Source organism: Loxodonta africana, chromosome 20 (genome assembly GCF_030014295.1).
Source record: "Loxodonta africana isolate mLoxAfr1 chromosome 20, mLoxAfr1.hap2, whole genome shotgun sequence".
NCBI classification, from domain to species: Eukaryota; Metazoa; Chordata; class Mammalia; order Proboscidea; family Elephantidae; genus Loxodonta; species Loxodonta africana.
The window spans coordinates 61,717,252-61,735,406 of NC_087361.1; the positions used below are offsets into that span (position 1 = coordinate 61,717,252).

At 43.1% G+C, this 18,155-nt stretch overlaps 1 protein-coding gene across 1 annotated transcript in view; it reads right to left on the reverse strand.

The window, feature by feature from the left end:
- HHAT (hedgehog acyltransferase) overlaps positions 1-18,155 on the reverse strand; it is a 640,126-nt gene that overhangs the window by 202,090 nt on the left and 419,881 nt on the right. Inside the window, exon 9 of the mRNA XM_064273239.1 lies at positions 1,778-1,979. Within this exon, the coding sequence (XP_064129309.1) occupies positions 1,778-1,979 (202 nt within the window). The remainder of the gene's footprint in view (positions 1-1,777; positions 1,980-18,155) is intronic.

The following is an 18,155-nucleotide window of genomic DNA, read 5'->3' on the forward strand; positions in this document are numbered from 1 at the left end:
CTAGTTTCTCATTAAACTGTCAGTATACACATTGTTCTATGACATTGGTTAACAACCCCATGGCATGTCAACACTTTCCCTTCTCAACCTTGGGTTCCCTATTACCAGCTTTCCTGTTCCTTCCTGCCTCCTAGTCCCTGCCCCTGGGCTGGTGTGCTCCTTTAGTCTTGTTTTGTTTTATGGGCCTGTCCAATCCTTGGCTGAAGGGTGAACCTCAGGAGCAACTTCATTACTGAGCTGAAAAGGGCATCCCGGGGTCATATTCTCAGGGTTTCTCTAGTCTCTGTCAGACCAGCAAGACTGGTCTTTCTTTTTGAGTTAGAATTTTGTTCTACATTTTTCTCCAGCCTGTCTGGGACCCTCTATTATGATCCCTGTCAGAGCAGTCAGTAGTGGTAGCTAGGCACCATCTAGTTGTACTGGACTCAGTATGGTGGAGGCCGTGGTAGGTGTGGTCCATTAGTCCTTTGGACTAACCTTTCCCTTGTATCTTTAGTTTTCTTCATTCTTCCTTGCTCCTGCAGGGGTGAGATCAATGGAGCACCCTAGAGGGCCAATCACAGGCTTTTAAGACCCCAGACACCACTCACCAAAGTAGAATGTAGAACATTTTTGTTACAAACTATGTTATACCTATTGAGCTAGATTTCTCCTAGATCATGGTCCCCACAGCCCTCAGACCAGCAATTCAGTCCCTCGGGGAGTTTGGATGTGCGTACGGAGCTTCCACGACCTTGCCTCCAAGGCTGTAATCTTTATGAGAGCATAAAAGATGCCACATCTTTCTCCCACTGACCTTTTGGTTAACAGCCAAGCACTTTAACCACTGAACCACCAGGGCTCCTTATGTATATGTATACATGGACAGAAAAAGTTTAGAAGAATGGGTGTTAACTGTTATTTCTGTTGAGGAGGTGTGATTGTTAAGATTGTGTGTCCACTTGGCTGGGCCATGGTTCTCAATGTTTGGCAGTTATGATGTAGTATGGCAATTGTATGATGATATAATCACCTCCGTGAATATGTGATCACCTCCATAATGGGATCTGCTGTAAGTAGCCAATCAGTTGAAAAGTTTCTTTAGGGGTGTGGCCTGCATCCAATATAGGTGGGCTTTCTGTTAAGGTTCCTGGGCTTTTGCTAGCTCTGGAGCCTAAAGCTGGCTCCTGTTCATCTGACCTCTGGTTCTGGAGACCTGAGCTAGTAGCTTACCTTCCAGTCTTAGGATCTGTCAGCCTGCATAGTCTGGTAGCCAGGGGCCTGCCAGCTTATTTGCCAGTGTTGGGATTTGCTGGCCTTCACAGCCTGTGAGCCAGAGATCTGTTATCTGATTTGCCAATCTTGAGTTCACCAGCCCCTGCAGCTACAAGAGTCAGAAGAAGCCTCCAGCCTGACCCACAACTTGAGACTTTCCAGCTTCTTCAACTGCACAAGCCATTTTCTTGATATAAATCTCCTTCCTTCTTTATATAGATGCTTCACTGGTTTTGCTCTTCTAGAGAACCCAGCCTAAGACAAGAGGTATTTTTCTTTTTCTTGTCAGAATTTCCTAATTTTAATATAATAAACATGTCTTGCTTTTATAGTTAAAATACTTATTAAAAAAAAAACAGCTAATGAATACAGAAGTCTCTTTTCTAGCTTCCTGACTCTGTGCATGTGGGCTCATGTACCAATCCAGCAGAAATGGCCTGTGCCGTGGTGAATCTGATGGCCACTCCCAGATCTACCCCTCACCCCAGCTATCCCCCACCATGCAAGCAAGGACCCTGCTCACCAAGCCATCCTGGACGTATGAGGTCTCCACCAGCCTCCGAACTCCATTCTCTGCAGTGACTCCCAGCCAGTTGAGTGCCGCCCAGCACCAGAGGTAGTCGTACCCACCATGCCAGTAGCTCACAAATGCAAACGTCATCGCGGTGGAAAACAGTGTCCCCAGCAGGCCATGCTGGGACCCGCCCACTGGAATGTACACATACCTGGAGAAAGAAGAGGCTGTTAGGGGGACGTACAGAGGGCTACCTCTGCAGCACTGCCTGCTCCCCAGGCTTGTTCCTCCTGGAATGCACTGCCATTCACAACCTGCAGACACTTGAATTCTCTGTCACACAAGGAGGTGGCGAAAACACAAACCTCAACTCTGTAGGGCTAGAGGTGAAATGAACACACAGGGCAAAGAGCTCTCAATACTAGAGCAAAACAGCACTTAAAAGTAGCAAGGGGAGGAATTTTGAATTCAGAGCTTCTGAAAAGGATGAGTCTACCCTGGAAACCCAATCACAGAATGGCAAGTAAGCTTCTGGCTATGTGGGAACCCCAACCTTTAACATGGGTATATATTTTACTGTTTAGACCATTAAGTTTATGTAAAGCCTATTATTTGAGCACATTTGCTGAAAGCATACTCCTAAACTATAGTACCAGGATACAGAAGAAGTGCCAAGGCTAGTTCCCCCAGCTTTCCAGGCAAAGCTGCCCAGAAGCAGCAAGGAAATTCACAAGCAAAGAGAAGAGCTCTGTGCTTACAGAGCAGCCAAATTACCACCCAAAATGCATTGCCATCCGTCAATATATTCTCCGCGTTGAGATGGGTGCCTGAACACACATAGGCAGGGCTATGTCCTTCAATCAATATTTTTTCAGTAGAGTTGGACAAAACTCACACCTTGGGTTGTCAGGACCCTAAGAGCTAGGAACATACACTTCTTGCAATGGGCACTTAAAACATAGGTTTTTTAAAATTGTTAGGCATCCCTGGGTGGCGCAAGTGATTAAGCACTCAGCTACTAACTGAAAGGTTGGCAGTTGGAATCTACCCAAAGATGCCTCAGAAGAAAGGCCTGGCAATCTAATTCCAAAAAATCAGCCATTGAAAACCCTACAGTTCAATTACTCATATGCAAGTTCAACTTGAAACTGAAGAAAATTAGAACAAGTCCATGAAAGCCAAAGTATGACCTTGAGTGTATCCCACCTGAATTTAGAGACCATCTCAAGAACAGATTTCATGTCTTGAACGCTAATGACCAGATGAGTTGTGGAATGACATCAAGGACATCATACATGAAGAAAGCAAGAAGTCATTAAAAAGACAGAAGAGAAAGAAAAGACCTAAATGGATGTCAGAAGAGACTCTGAAACTTGTTCTTGAATGTCAAGTAGCTAAAGCAAAAGGGAAAAATGAAGTAAAAGAGCTGAACAGAAGATTTCAAAGGACAGCTCAAGAAGACAAAGTGAAGTATTATGAGACATATGAATAGAGCTGGAAATAGAAAGCCAAAAGGGAAGAACACGCTCAGCATTTCTCAAGCTGAAAGAACTGAAGAAAAAATTCAAGCTTTGAGTTGCAGTACTGAAGGATTGTATGGGGAAAATATTAAACGACACAGGAAGCATCAAAAAAAGATGGAAGGAACACACACAGTCACTATACTAAAAAGAATTGGTCAACATTCAGCCATTTCATGAGGTAACATATGATCAGGAATCGACAGTTACCAAAGGAAGAAGTCCAAGCTGCACTGAAGGCACTAGCGAAAAACAAGGCTCTGGGAATTGACGTAATACCAATTGAGATGTTTCAACAAAAGGATGCAGTGCTGGAAGTGCTCACTTGTCTATGCCAAGAAATTTGCGTGACCCACTGACTGGAAGAGATCTATATTTATGCCTATTCCCAAGAAAGGTGATCCAACCAAACGTGGAAATTATTGAACAATATCATTAATATCACATGCAAGTAAAATTTTTGTGAAGATTGTTCAGAAGCGGCTGCCGTGATATATCAACAGGGAACTGCCAGAAATTCAAGCCGGATTGAGAGGAGGATGTGGAACCAGGGATATCGTTGCTGATGTCAGATAGATCCCAGCTGAAAGCAGAGAATACCAGAAAGATGTTAAAAAAAAAAAAAAATACCAGAAAGATGTTTACCTGTGTTTTATTGACTATGACTATGTTTTATTGACAATGACTATGTTTTATTGACAGTCCACACATTGGACTGTGTGGATCATAAGAAATTATTGATAACATTGTGGAGAGTGGGAATTTTTATCGTGCTTATGAGGAATCTGTACATGGACTAAGTGGCAGTCATTCGAACAGAACAAGGGGATACTGCATGGTTTAAAGTCTGGAAAGGTGTGCGTCAGGATCGTATCCTTTCACCATACCTATTCAATTTGTATGTTGTCGTTAGGTGCCATTGAGTCAGTTCTAACTCATAGTAACCCTATGTACCGCAGAACAAAACACTGCCTGGTCCTGCGCCACCCTTACAATTGTTGTTATGCTTGAGCCCATTGTTGCAGCCACTGTCTCAATCCATCTTGTTGAGGGTCTTCCTCTTTTTCAATGACCCTCTTCTTTATCAAGCATAATGTCCTTCTCCAGGGATTGATCCTTCCTGACAACATGTCCAAAGTACATAAGACGTAGTCTCCCCATCCTTGCTTCTAAGGAACATTCTGGTTGTACTTCTTCAAGACAGATTTGTTCATTCTTTTGGCAGTCCATGGCATATTCAATATTCAATCTGTATGCTGAGCAAATAATCCAAAAAGCTAGACTATATGAAGAAGAACATGGCATCAGGACTGGAGGAAGACTCATTAACAACTTGCATTATGCAGATGACATAACCTTTCTTGCTGAAAATGAAGAAGACTTGAAGCACTTACGATGAGGATCAAAGACCACAGTCTTCAGTATGGATTACACCTCAACATAAAGAAAACACAAAAATTCTCATAACTGGACCAATAAGCAACATCATGATAAATGGAGAAAAAATTGAGGCTGTCAAGGATTTCATTTTACTTAGATCCACAATCAACACCCATGGAAGAAGCAGTCAAGAAATCAAAAGACACATTGCATTGGATAAATTGGCTGCAAGAGATCTATTTCAAGAGTTAAAAACCAAAGATGTCACCCTGAGGACTAAGGCGTGCCTGATCCAAGCCACAGTGTTTGCAATCGCCTCATATGCATGTGAAATGCAGACAATGAATAAGAAAGACCGAAGAAGAATTGACACCTTTGAATCGCAGTGTAGGTGAAGAATATTGACTATGTGGTGGACTGCCAAAAGAATGAACAAATCTGTCTTGGAAGAAGTACAACCAGAATGCTCCTTAGAAGCAAGATGGTGACATTAAATCTCACATACTTTGGACATATTATCAGGAGGGACCACTGCCTGGATAAAGACATCATGCTTGGTAAAGCAGAGGGTCATCAAAAAAGAGGAAGACCCTCAACAAGATGGATTTATACAGTGGCATTAGTGTTCAACACATCAAATCTCTTCTTGAGATGGTCCCTAAATTCAGGTGGGATATACTCAAGGTCATACTTTGGCTCTTGTGTACTTGTTCTAATTTTCTTCAGTTTCAGCTTCAACTTGCATATGAGTAATTGATCCACAGTCATCCCCTAGCCCTGTTCTGACTGATGATATTGAGCTTTGCCATCGTCTCTTTCTACAGATGTTGATTTGATTCCTGTGTATTCCATCTGGCAAGGTCCATGTGTATAGTCACCATTTATGTTGGTGAAAAAAGGTATTTGCAAAGAAGAAGTCTTGCAAAATTCAATCATGCGACCTTCAGCATCACTTCTATCACCAAGGCCGTTATTTTCCAACTACCGATCCTTCATTTCCAACTTTCGCATTCCAAGCAACAGTAATTATCAGTGCATCCTGATTACATGTTCATTCAATTTCAGACTACAGAAGTTGGTAAAATCTTTTTTTCATCTTTGGCCTTCGTGGTTGGTATGGAAATTTGTATGAGTTGTATTAACTGGTCTTCCGTGTAGGTGTATGGATATTATCCTATCACTGACAGCGTTGTACTTCAGGATAGATCCTGAAATGTTCTTTTTGATGATGAATGCAATGCCATTCCTCTTCAAGTTGTCGCTCCCAGCATAGTAGACCATATGATTGTCTGATTCAAAATGGCCAATACCAGTCCATTTCAGCTCACTAATGCCTAGGATATCAACCTTTATGTGCTCTATCTCATTTTTGAAGATTTTCAATTCTCCTGGATTCATACTTTGTATGTTCCACATTCCAACTATTAACGGATGTTTGCAGCTGTTTCATCTCATTTTGAGTTGTGCCACATCAGCAAATGAAGGTCCCAAAAGCTTGACTCAATCCACATCATTAAGATCGACTCTACTTTGAGGAGGCAGCTCTTCCTCAGTCATCTTTGGAGTGCCTTCCAATCTGAAGGGCTCGTCTTCTGGCACTATATCAATGTTCTGTTGCTATTCTTAAGGTTTTCACTGGCTAATTCTTTTCAGAAGTAGACCGCCACGTCCTTCTTCCTCGTCTGTCTTAGTCTGGAAGCTCAGCTGAAATTTGTCCACCGTGGGTGACCCTGCTGGTATTTGAATACCGGTGACATAGCTTCCAGCATCACAGCAACATGCAAGCTCCCAAAGCGCGACAAACTGACAGACGCGTGGGGGAGTCCCATCATTAAGCTACGTGATATGGTACAAAGTAGACCAGGAAGGCTTTAAGAGAAGGGTGTGAGTGAGAACAAGTACAGAAGGCTTAAAGGCAAAGGCCTAAAGGATGAGTTTTGCTAGGTGAAGGCAAGAAGGGTGTTCTTCTCTGTGAGGGCTGCACCAAGGACTCTAGGATGTCTCACAGCCCTGGCGCAGCCTCTTATTTGATGCTCTGCTGCCCCCTAGTGGCAGCTTGGTTATTGGTGTAGAATACGCAAACCAAACCAAACCCATTGCCCTTAGAGGATTCCGACTCATAGCGACCCTATACGACAGAGTAGAACTGCCCCATAGAGTTTCCAAGGAGTGCCTGGTGGATTCAAACTGCCATAGCACTTAGCTACTATGCCACCAGGGTTGTAGAATACTTAGCAGTGGCAAAAACTTTATCACAATTCTCCACTGTCTCCTACCTGCATGGAAGTAAAGACTGCACTATCATGGTGCTTCATGGGGCAGCCCTTCACTTCATTCAATCATTGTTGCATGTAACAAGCTGCAGGTAAAGAAAAAATGGAGCGATCAAACTGATTTCAAGAATATTATGAATGACAGGTGTTTAAAGAAACAGAAAATAAGCTTTTTTGTAAAACAAGTTTTCTGATATTCTCCTCACCCAACGTACCTGTTTCGTGTTGATGTTTTTATTGCATCTCATTATATAAAAGTAAGTTGCACTGCATATGTCACAAAACCAGCACTGAATAAAAACCCCTCATTTCACTTAGTCTCATCATCCATACCAACATTTAATATCGGATTTAACTCTTAAAAAGGACATGTTTCAAACTTGTGGCAAGGAAGCATCTAGCACCGTTATTTACACACATAGCTATTTTTAGGCATCTCCTGGCACTATGACTTTGTTACTTTGCCTTGGAAATGACAGCTGACAAAAATCTCTGAGAACTCTTTTTATTCCAGAAATTCATATATGGCAGATCTCTAAGGACAGGAGGCTGCTTGTTTCAAACCAGAAATGGGTATGGTTTCCAGGCTGGAAGGTAAAATCCCTTTTTCACTCTTAATGTCTGGAAGGCAGTAGGTACTCATTATACCTACTGCCTACTAAGGTGTCCTGGTGGCACAGTGGTTAAGTGCTTGGCTGCTAACTGAACGGTAGGTGGTCCGAATCCATCAGCCACTCCATGAGAGAAGGATGTGGCAGTCTGCTTCCATATTTACAGCCTTGAAGATGCTATGCCAGTTCTACTCTGCCCCACGGGGTGCTATGAGTCAAAATTGACTTGATAGCAACGGGTTTGGTTTTGGGGTACCAACTATCTGCAGTCAGCAGGAGGAGAATTAACAGGTTATTTTCTTTTTACAAATCCTTCCAGTCAGTTCCATGATTAATAAAAAGAAAGTCATATCTCTTTTAGAAAGGCAGTGGTATGATCCCATTCGCTAAGATCTGGTGCACAGGGAAATTAATTTCCCAGTGGAAGAAAGCATTCAGCATCACGTACTCAGCAAAGCCAACAATAAAAAGATGACTTCTTGTCAGTGACTATGTGAGTTTGAGTCCAGCCAAGGCCTGCCCATGCATGGCTGGCTTCATGTGGTCATTGCTTGCAGAGAATGTGGCTTGAGGAGGTATGCATTCATCTGTAGCTACCTTGTATATTTAAAAGCATCTCACAAAATCAACCCAATATAGTAAACCCCTAACTAAAGAGGATGAACCTATATAAAATGTTGCTGCTGTTGTTGCTACTTGCCATGAAGTCAATTCTGACTCACGGTAACCCCATGTACAATAAAACAAAATGTTGCCCAGGCCTACATCATCCACACAAGCATCGGTATGTCTGAGTCCACTGTTGTGGCCATTGAGTATTTTGAGTGCCCTTTAATCTAGGGGGCTCACCTTCCAGCACTATATAGGACCACATTCTGTTGTGATGCATAGGGTTTCATTGGCCAATTTTTGGAAGTAGATCAGCAGGTTTTTCTTTCTAGTCTGTCTTAATCTGGAAGCTCAGCTGAAATGTATCTACCATGGGTGACCCCGTTGGTATTTGAAATATCAGTGGCATAGCTTCCAGCATCACAGCAACACACACGCTATCCTAGTATGACACACTGGTAGGCAAGTGGTAGATAAAATGTTGCAGACGGTATTAACAACTGAGTTTCCATGTGCCTCGTGCTTTATGTACAGTAAAACCTGTGAAAGCTGGAACCTATGTAAGGTAGAAACCTGTCAGAGGAGGAAAACTTGAATATTTTCCACTAAAGTGAGTGATAGAAAAGTGTTAAGACTGCACCCTGTCAAAGGTGGAAAACTTGTGAGACCCAGAAAAACAAAGCCATCCCATCGATTTCTGGCTCTCACAGGTTTCACTGTATTGTTTCTAATTATTAAGAACAACAGTGCAAGGTAATTATGATCAGGCCTACTTTACACAAGAGAAGTGGGATTTGAACCTAGAACTTTCTGGCCTCAGGCCTCTCAGGTCTGTGTTCTATTTCACCCTTTATCATAATGGGAGCATTTCTCAGCGAACCATCCCTCTTATCTAACCAAATCTTCAAAGTAGTCTTCACAGAAATATCCACTAGTATTTTAGTAACTGAAGTGACATCCTTTCTAGGATGGAGCCTTGCTTCAAAGAATATTACTCAATGTTTATGAAGGAGTGTAGACCAATGAGCACCTTCAGCTCTTGCTCAGCGCCAGAAGGCCAGAGGTATAAGTTCAACTTCTCAACAGACCAAATAGTTCCTCTGTCCCACAGGCAGTCGTTACACCTGCTGTCTTGGCCAGACTGGCATCCTGCAGATGTTTGGCCACTGGGCATAAGAAATGGGTGCTTAGTGGTAGTTGGGGTAGAGATGGAGTTGCTACTGAGTAGGTATATGTGGAGAGAGAAGTACAAATCTATCTCCCTCATATCTACTATGAAAAACAACTCAACAATATGCCCTGCAGTTGGAGGTTGGGGTGGTGAGACTCTACCTGGTAAACACATTAATCTTAAAATCAGTATATTCCCCTTTTCCAAGAACTTACACAATAGCTTCCTGGCTTGCCACATTATTTCCAAATCCTCTGTTGTAGGTTAATCCCAGACCCCAACAAGGAAGAGAATAAGCCACCTAAGATACTGACAAACTTGGTTTTTACTGTCCCATAGATTGACTTGAGCTGGGCTTGTAGGTTCCTAGTCTTCCATGACCTATTGCTTGGCAGGGCTAGGGAAGGCAGGTGCTGTCATGCTAATCTGTTCTTCTTTATCTTTCTACCTTATTTTCCATAGTTCTCTTGATGAATCCTAGAATTCTGAACAGAAGACCTCCAAATCTTTGGTCATACCAGTTTTACCTCTAGGAGACAGTTACTGGGAGAGACTTTGGAAGACATCCATTCCAAAAAATATAGACAATTGAAGAGTTCCAAAGTCTATCAATACTTAGTAATCCTATTTCTCCTATTAAAGTCAAAGCCTGTGGCCCTAGTACTCTAGAACTACCCCAGCCCCAAAGAAATTTACCACCCAAAATGAAAGTAGTAGCCCTTTAAAGACTAGAGTCTTTAGTAGCTAGGAAGAGCAAGACGTCTGGTTTGCATCACGCTGGAGGTGAGATGACCTCAACATGGCTTCACCTGTGCTCTGAAATGTATTCCTGCTTAGCATTCTCTGTAGAGCTGGCTGGGTTCCCCTAAACCCAGGTTCCATGGGCGGTGACTGGCCTGAGCTAACTCTGGCTCTGACTCTGGCCTTGGCCCACACTTTAATTCTCTTTCTCCCAGCCCAAATCCCTACCCTCTATATAGAAGATAAAAGTGTGGTGTTTAGTTCTCACAAAGGATGATATGTATCAACCAGGCTAAGCTATGATTCTCAGTGGTTTGGCAGACACTAGACTGTTTGTTCTTCCATAATGTAATCATTTTCCATGATGTGACCAGCCAATCAGTCAAAAGGAAAGTTTACTTTTGGGGTGTGGTGGGTCTATAGTATATAAATGGATGTTCTGGCAAAGCACAAGCTCCCTCTCTCGCTTGACCCTGCGATCCTGCACTCTTCTTGTCCCCTGACCTCCAGTTCCTGGGATGTAAGCCTGCAGAAAACTCTGGCCTGCCACCTGATCTGCAGATTTCAGATTCAGTAGTGCCCACAATTCCATGAGCCAGCAGAGGTCTCCAGCCTACTGCCTGACCATATAATGACCAAAATTGCATGAACCATTTCCTTGAAATAAATCTGTCTCTTGATAGATAGAGATACAGAGATATATATACACATCTCACTGGTTTTGTTCCTCTAGAGAACCCAGACTAAGACACACACTTATGAAAATTTGTAAGTAAGAAGATACACACAAAAAAGAATATAATTTACTCTTAATATATTCCTGCCAGATACAGATCATAATGGAATTTTAATAAATAAAAACCAGCAGTTGGTTAATGGACAACTACAGACTTTATCTCCAGAATGCTAAGAGGGGGCAAATTTCAAAGCAGAGATCATATTTTGAGCTGGGCTAATTCTCAGCTCCTTTACCAAAAGATGCTGGATGTAAGTTTCATACACAACTCTGAAAAATTACCTATTAAAAATGCTATGCCCTCCTTGGCAAACAGAACACTATAGAATTTATAAGATAGAAATTAAACTCAAGCTATAGTTAGTCCACATTTAAAATTTAAGGTTCATTTAATTACATGACAACATTAATATATACACATGCATATACATATATATATATACATATATATATATATGTATTTTTTTTTTTTTTCATTCCACAAAGATACTAGCCCAGTGAGTCAAAGTACTGTGCTGGTAAACCCAAACCTATAGCTTCCATCCCAGAGAAAATTCCTATTCCTCCTTCACAGACCAAAACCCAAACTCTGGCTGCCAAAAAGCTCTAGCTTGCTCACTGGAGAAGAGGCTGAAAGAGCCTAAGTGGTTCAGTCAAACTGTATTCACCACTAGAACACAGCCCAAGAGCAACAGCTGCAAAGCACGAGACAAGGAGGGCAAGACTTAAGAGCTGGAAGACATGGCCTTGGATATTGCCACTTACCAATTTCTGTAACCCTGAGCTTGTCACTTAAGCCAGCTCAGCTTAAGTGTGCACAGTGAGAATAAATGGTAGTACTGAAGCTTGCTTTGAGTATGACTTGCTGTGAAGATCAGGTGAGATCATCTATGTGTAAGAACTGTGGAAATGTTAACACTCTATAAATGGAAGGATGCATGCTTATTAATAATGGGTCAGCAGCAGCATTTCTGCATTCAAGAAAAAACAAAAGGTCATTATCATAATGATTCATGTTCCTGTATCTTTAATAAGTATTTGAAGGCACCAAGAACTCTAGACTGCTTACTAAGATGTACTTTACTCAAAACTCTTAGTATTAAATATGCCATCTCCAGATTCAGGTTATTAGCTAGTGCAAATGGGTCAAAAGCCATGAATTCAATACCCATATAGGCTTGCTGGCTATGCTTTAAGATGGTAGATAAGCTGTAATCCAGATGGCAACTGCCTGCTCTCCAAACAAGTGATACTGGCTACTCAGGGGCCTATAGAGGGTATGTGGATGAGTCAGGGTGAAACACACCTTAGCACAGCTTGGTCCATCACTGTGAGTTCACATCAAATCACTGTTGCCCTTCCACTCAGGTTCCCTCTTATTTACTGAACACAAAAGTCACTTGACCAAGTCCTTTCCTTATAACAGGTAACAGCGGTATGCGCAGGACCTAAAGAAAGTCTTTATACAGGTTTACTCATTAAATTAGTTTTAAGCAGCCTAATGATGTTCTAGGAGTCCCCAGGTGGTACAAGTGGTTAACGTGCTCAGCTGCTAACCAAAGATTGGAGGTTCAAGTCCACCCAGAGGCACCTTGGAAGAAAGGCTGGGTAGTCTACTTCTGAAAAATCAGCCGCTGAAAACCCTGTGGAGCACAGTTTTACTCTGACACATATGGAGCTGCCATGAGTCAGAACTGACTTGATGGCAACTGGTTAAAGATGTTCCGAGGGGCACTGGTGATTCAGGGTAGAATTCTCACCTTCCATGCAGGATACCCAGGTTTGATTCCAGGCCAATGCAAATCGTGCTGTGTTGTGATTGATTACTTTTGTGTGGCCTTTCTAGCCATGGTCTTGTAACTGCCACCCAGGTGATCAGGGGGGACTGTGTGATAGGGTAGTTGTGGCCCACCAAAGGGATTGGTCAGTTTTGCCTTAAAAGACAGCCAATTCCAGAGCAGAGAAAGGATCCTACCACCACCAAGGAAGAACAGCCAGGAGCAGAGAGTGTGTCCTTTCGACCCAGGATCCCTGCACTGAGAAGCTCCTAGAAGCAGGAGACTGAGAGAGAGAGAAGCTATAGCCCTGAAGCCAGTGAGAAGTGGTGGCAGGAGAGACCCAGCAGCAGAGACCTGGCAACAGGAGATGGTGCAGTAGGCTTCCCAGCCAATGGAGAGAGAAAGCTAAGTGCCTTCGGGCAGAGGCCAAGGGTCAGGGAGAGGTGTGCCTGTGAGCACAGCTGGGCAGAGGCTGTCCTGATGGAAGAACTGAATCCTGAGTGTTCCTGAGCCTGAACTATAACTGTTACTTTGCTAATAAACCCCATAATTGTGAGTATTGTCTCTGAGTTCTATGTGGCCATTGCAATGAATTATTGAACCCAGTAGAGAGTAAGTTCTATGGGAGGGATGGTTAGTGTCAGAATTAGTAAAGATGGCAGAGAGAGGAGGCTTGTCTTGCCTCCAACTCATGGGAGTCAGCCTTGTGCTGTTGACTTTGGATTTCCTTCTCCCTTTTGGGAAACTCTGGTGGCGTAGTGGTTAAGTGCTATGGCTGCTAACCAAAGGGCTGGCAGTTCGAATCTGCCAGGCGCTTCTTGGAAACTCGAGGGGCAGTTCTACTCTGTCCTATAGGGTCGCTATGAGTCAGAATCGACTCGACGGCACTGGGTTTGGTCTCCCTTGTGGGGCTGGAGGAGGTCACGTCCACGCTGTTTTTACACATGCACAGCCACCACTCATCTGTTTTGCTACGATGCTGAACAGATTTTAGTGGAGCTTACAGGCTAAGATGGACTAGGAAGAAGAGCCTGGTGGTCTTTTTCCAAAAATCAGCCAGTGAAAAAACCCTATGAATCACAACGGTCCAATCCCCAACCAATCATGGGGATGGAGCAGGACTAGGCAGAGTTTTATTCCATTGTGCGTGGGGTCATCATGAGTAAGTGGCCAACTCAACAGCAGCCAACAACAACAACAACAGAGTAGTGGTGACATTACAATCCACACTACAGACTGAAAACCAAACAAAACAAATCTCTTTACGATGCCATGCTTCAAAACTAGCCTCCAGTCACAAATGGGGGCGTGGGAAAGCATGGGGGAGGTGAACACCACAAAGAGGTATGCACATCCTCCCTCCACGGGGTTCCTAACCCATCTTCTTCTGCCTGAGAGGACATTGGAACCTCAGCAATTCCCAGGGCTACCAGGCCCACGTCTATTCTGGGTTAAAAATAAGTACCATACGACACAGATTCTCTGGGGTTTTGAGCAAAGGAGACAGAGAGGTAGTTTATACTCCTCTGTGCTGTGCAGCTGAGTCTAATCATTAATAAAAAGTCCTCAAAGCCTCAGTTTAATAACCACCAAGATTTCCTGGCTGCCTGCCTGTCTTTCCACCTTGCTCCCAAGGGGATGCTAAAAGCATTTATAAACTTCACTAGGCCAGATGGAAAGGGGCGTATATGAACAGCCAGAAGTAAAGGAGCAAACCCAGACATATTCACCTTAAAGTCAGAAGTGGAGAGCTGAGGGGAAGATCCTATTTCCCCTGCTCCTAACACATTTCCCAATCCTGGATCCATCAGCAACTCCCAAATCTAGGAATCAAAATGACAACCATCATAAGCACATGCCTCTTCTTACTGGCTATTGTAGTCTTTGTTTCTCCATGAGGCTCCCTTTTGACTGCTGCCTCTCACCCACATGCTATTCAGTGCCATCCTGCTGGTCCTCATCTTCTAACACATTTATCATGGCTTTTAGGAAAATGTCCACTCTAAAACAAACTGGTACGACTGAAAGGTTACTGTGCTGGTACAATGCCTTGGGGTCTCTAGAAGTAAGTGTTCTGAAGAAAAGTGCAATAAGGAAAAGCCTAACTGGCTAACAAGGTATCACATTTTCCATCTGGTTTTATGGTGTAATGATTTTTGAGGCAGCCATGCTGGACAGCACAGAGGTAAGTAGGGGGCCTTGACAGGTGTATACTCTGGGTCCCCAGGGCAACAGAGTGCATCACGTATGAAGTCGAGTCCGCTGGTCAGTTAGACAAAACAAACATTAACAGCTGAAGGGTGTAAGAGGGAGGAAAAAAAGAGGCAAGAACCTTGTTCTGTCTAATAATGTTGTGGTTGTTAGGTGCCATCGAGTCAGTGCCAACTCATAGTGACTCTATGTACAACAGAACAAAATACTTCCCAGTCCTGTGCCACCCTCACAACACTTGTTATGCTTGGCCCCACCATTGCAGCCACTGTGCCAATCCATCTCGTTGAGGGTCTTTCCCTTTTTTGCTGATCCTCTACTTTACCAAGCATGATGTCCTTCTCCAGAGACTGGTTCCTCCTGATGACATGTCCAAAGTATATGAGATGATGTCTCGCCATCCTCACTTCTAAGAAAGATTATGGCTATACTTCTTCCAAGACAGATTTTTTCATTCTTCTGTCAGTCCATGGTATATTCCATACTCTTCATCAACAACATGATTCAAAGCCATCAATTCTTCTTCAGTCTTCCTTATTCATTGTCCAGCTTTCACCTGCATATGAGGTGACCGAATACACCATGGCTCGGGTCAGGTGCACCTTAATTCTTAAAGTAACATTTTTGCACTTTAATGCTTTAAAGGGTTTTTTTTTGCGGCAGATTTGCCCAGTGTAATACATCTTTTGATTTCATGACTGCTGCTTTCATGGGCGTTCACTGTGGATGCAAGTAAAATGAAATCCCTGACAACTTCAATCTTTTCTCCGTTTATCATGATTTTGCTTATTGGTCCAATTGTGAGGATTTTTGTTTTCTTTATGTTGAGGTGTAATCCACACTGAAGGCTGTGGTCTTTTATCTTCATCAGTAAGTGCTTCCTCTTCACTTTCAGCAAGGAAGTTTGTGTCATCTGCATATCGTAGGTTGTTAATAAGTCTTCCTCCATTCCTAAAACCATATTCTTCTTCATATAGTCCAGCTTCTCAGACTATTTGCTCAGTTTACAGATTGAATAAGTATGGTGAAAGAATACAACCCTGACACACACTTCAAGCCATGCAGGATCCCCTTGCTCTGTTTGAACGGCTGCCTCTTGGTCTGTGTACAGGTTCCTCATGAGCAAACTTAACTATTCTGAAATTCCCGTTCTTCCTAACATTATCTGTAATTTGTTATGATCCACACAGTCAAATGCCTTTGCATAGTCAATACAACAGAGGTTAATATCTTTTTGGTATTCTCTGCCTTCAGCCAGTATCCATCTGACATCAGCAATGACATTCCTTGTTTCACATCCTCTTCTTAATCCAGGTTGAATTTCCAGCAGTTCCCTGTCGATGTACTCCTGCCACTCACTTTTGAAGGATCTTCAGCAAAATTTTACTTGTGGGTGATAATTAAAGATATTGTTCAATAATTTCTGCACTGTGTTGGATCTTTCTTTGGAATGGGTACAAATATGGATCTCTTCCAGTTGGTTGGCCAGGTAGCTGTCTTCCAAATTTCTTGGCATAGGCTGATAATAGCCAAGTTTATTACACTCAGAGCCCATCTACAGTAGATTCTCATTACACTTATGTCTTAAAGCCACCAGCCTGGCTTTTTCAAAGCCATTTTGCAGTTGGATCCCTCCTACGTCACCAACTCCATTTTATGAGTTTCCAAAACAGATTCTCCACTCTAATCAATTAACTTCCCCTTCAATCCTGCACATATTTGGGCTCTGGAATCACAACACCCCATCGCCAACCCCAGAAGACCCCTGGCCATCTTTTCCACCATTTGGGTTCAAAAGGTACTTCAAGGAACATTTCCCCAGTCATCTCACCATATTCCAGTGGCCCTTTGATTTGTCATTTCTCTGATCTTCATGTGTTCATCTTGGCTGAAGTTATTTCTTTGGGTTGGTTAGTGTGCTCTCTTTAGCTCTACTGAGTTACTTCATCAAGTCTGCAGGTCTAGATGACTCCCTGCAGCACTGTAAGAGTGCAGAACAGAGAAACGTAGCATCTTCTTTATTTCTCTCACAAGTCTGAATTCAGGGGGTGCTCAATAAATGGGTATCAACTTCTTTTCCTGTTCTTTTCTTCATCCCCCTCATTTCCCTGATTCATTTTCCTTTCCCTTCTTCATTCTTTGACTGTCACTCTCTTTAAACAAAGGATGATTCTACATCTAGAAAGTGTGGCCTCACAAGTAAACACCATTGTGCGTATCTGGCTGCTACATGGGCTTTGGAGGGTAATATTTACAAAGACAAAAATCACAGATGCTGACAGGAGGTACCCTGAGCAAAGGGGACAGCTGGTAGGACTGAGAGGTTGGACATGTACCAACTTCCTCAGGAACCTGCCAAATTGCCAGCACTCCCCAAAAGGAAAGGGGAATTTAATCAAAAAGCAAAAAGTTAGTATTAAATGTTTTTAAAATAAAAGCACCCAAACTGGGATATTTAAGATTTGTAATTTTAGCTTAAAAAGTCTCAAAAAAAAACATGGATGTGCCCATGAGTATTACATACATGTCATAATCTAGTGGTCTCAGCAGTCACCTAACTTCAGGAGGAGGGATGGAGACTTGAGATCAGCATAAAGCTGATTCCTATGAGGTGGAGGTTAGACGTACCTCTACTCTCCAACCTCTTCACCTTTGGTGACACCAACCATTCCCCTCCCCACCCCCCAATGGTACTCTCTACTTCTCTACTGGGTTTGATAATTCATTGCAATGACCTCACAGAATACACTTGCAATTATGTGATTTATTGGGAAGTAACAGGCTACAATTCAGGATCACGTTCAACTTGGAAATAACACTATACAACTCAGGAGACAGGATACAGTTCTTCAGTCAGGGCAGCTTCCAACCAAGAAAGTTCTCAGCTTCTTCTCGACCATGCCCAGAGGCAGGTGATTCTTCTCTCAGCCATGCCCCTCACTGGGCCTTGCTGGACCTCTGCTCTGCTTGGGTATGTGTTACAGCTCTTTAGCTCCATCAGCAAATGCCCGGAGGCACTCCACTCCACAAGCAATCCTCCTATCTGAAGGCACTCGGCTCTCCCTTGCTTTGTACGTTGGCAAGCCCACTGCAGCTGCCTCGCTCTGTGGGCTGACAAGTACCACCACAGCCATCTGCCGGTCCCATGGTTCTCACCACTCATGGTTCTGCTGCTGCTGTTTCTCTACCATTGGGCTCTACTCTGGTCACCAGTCGTTTCTCTCTGTCTCAAGCTGTCTTCAGTGTTACAGCTCTCTTTCTCCTGGGTGTAGGAGGTTCTCAGCACAGGGACCCTGGGTCCAAAGGAAATACTCCACTCCAGGCTCTTTTTGATGGCAGTGAGGTTCACTTCAATCT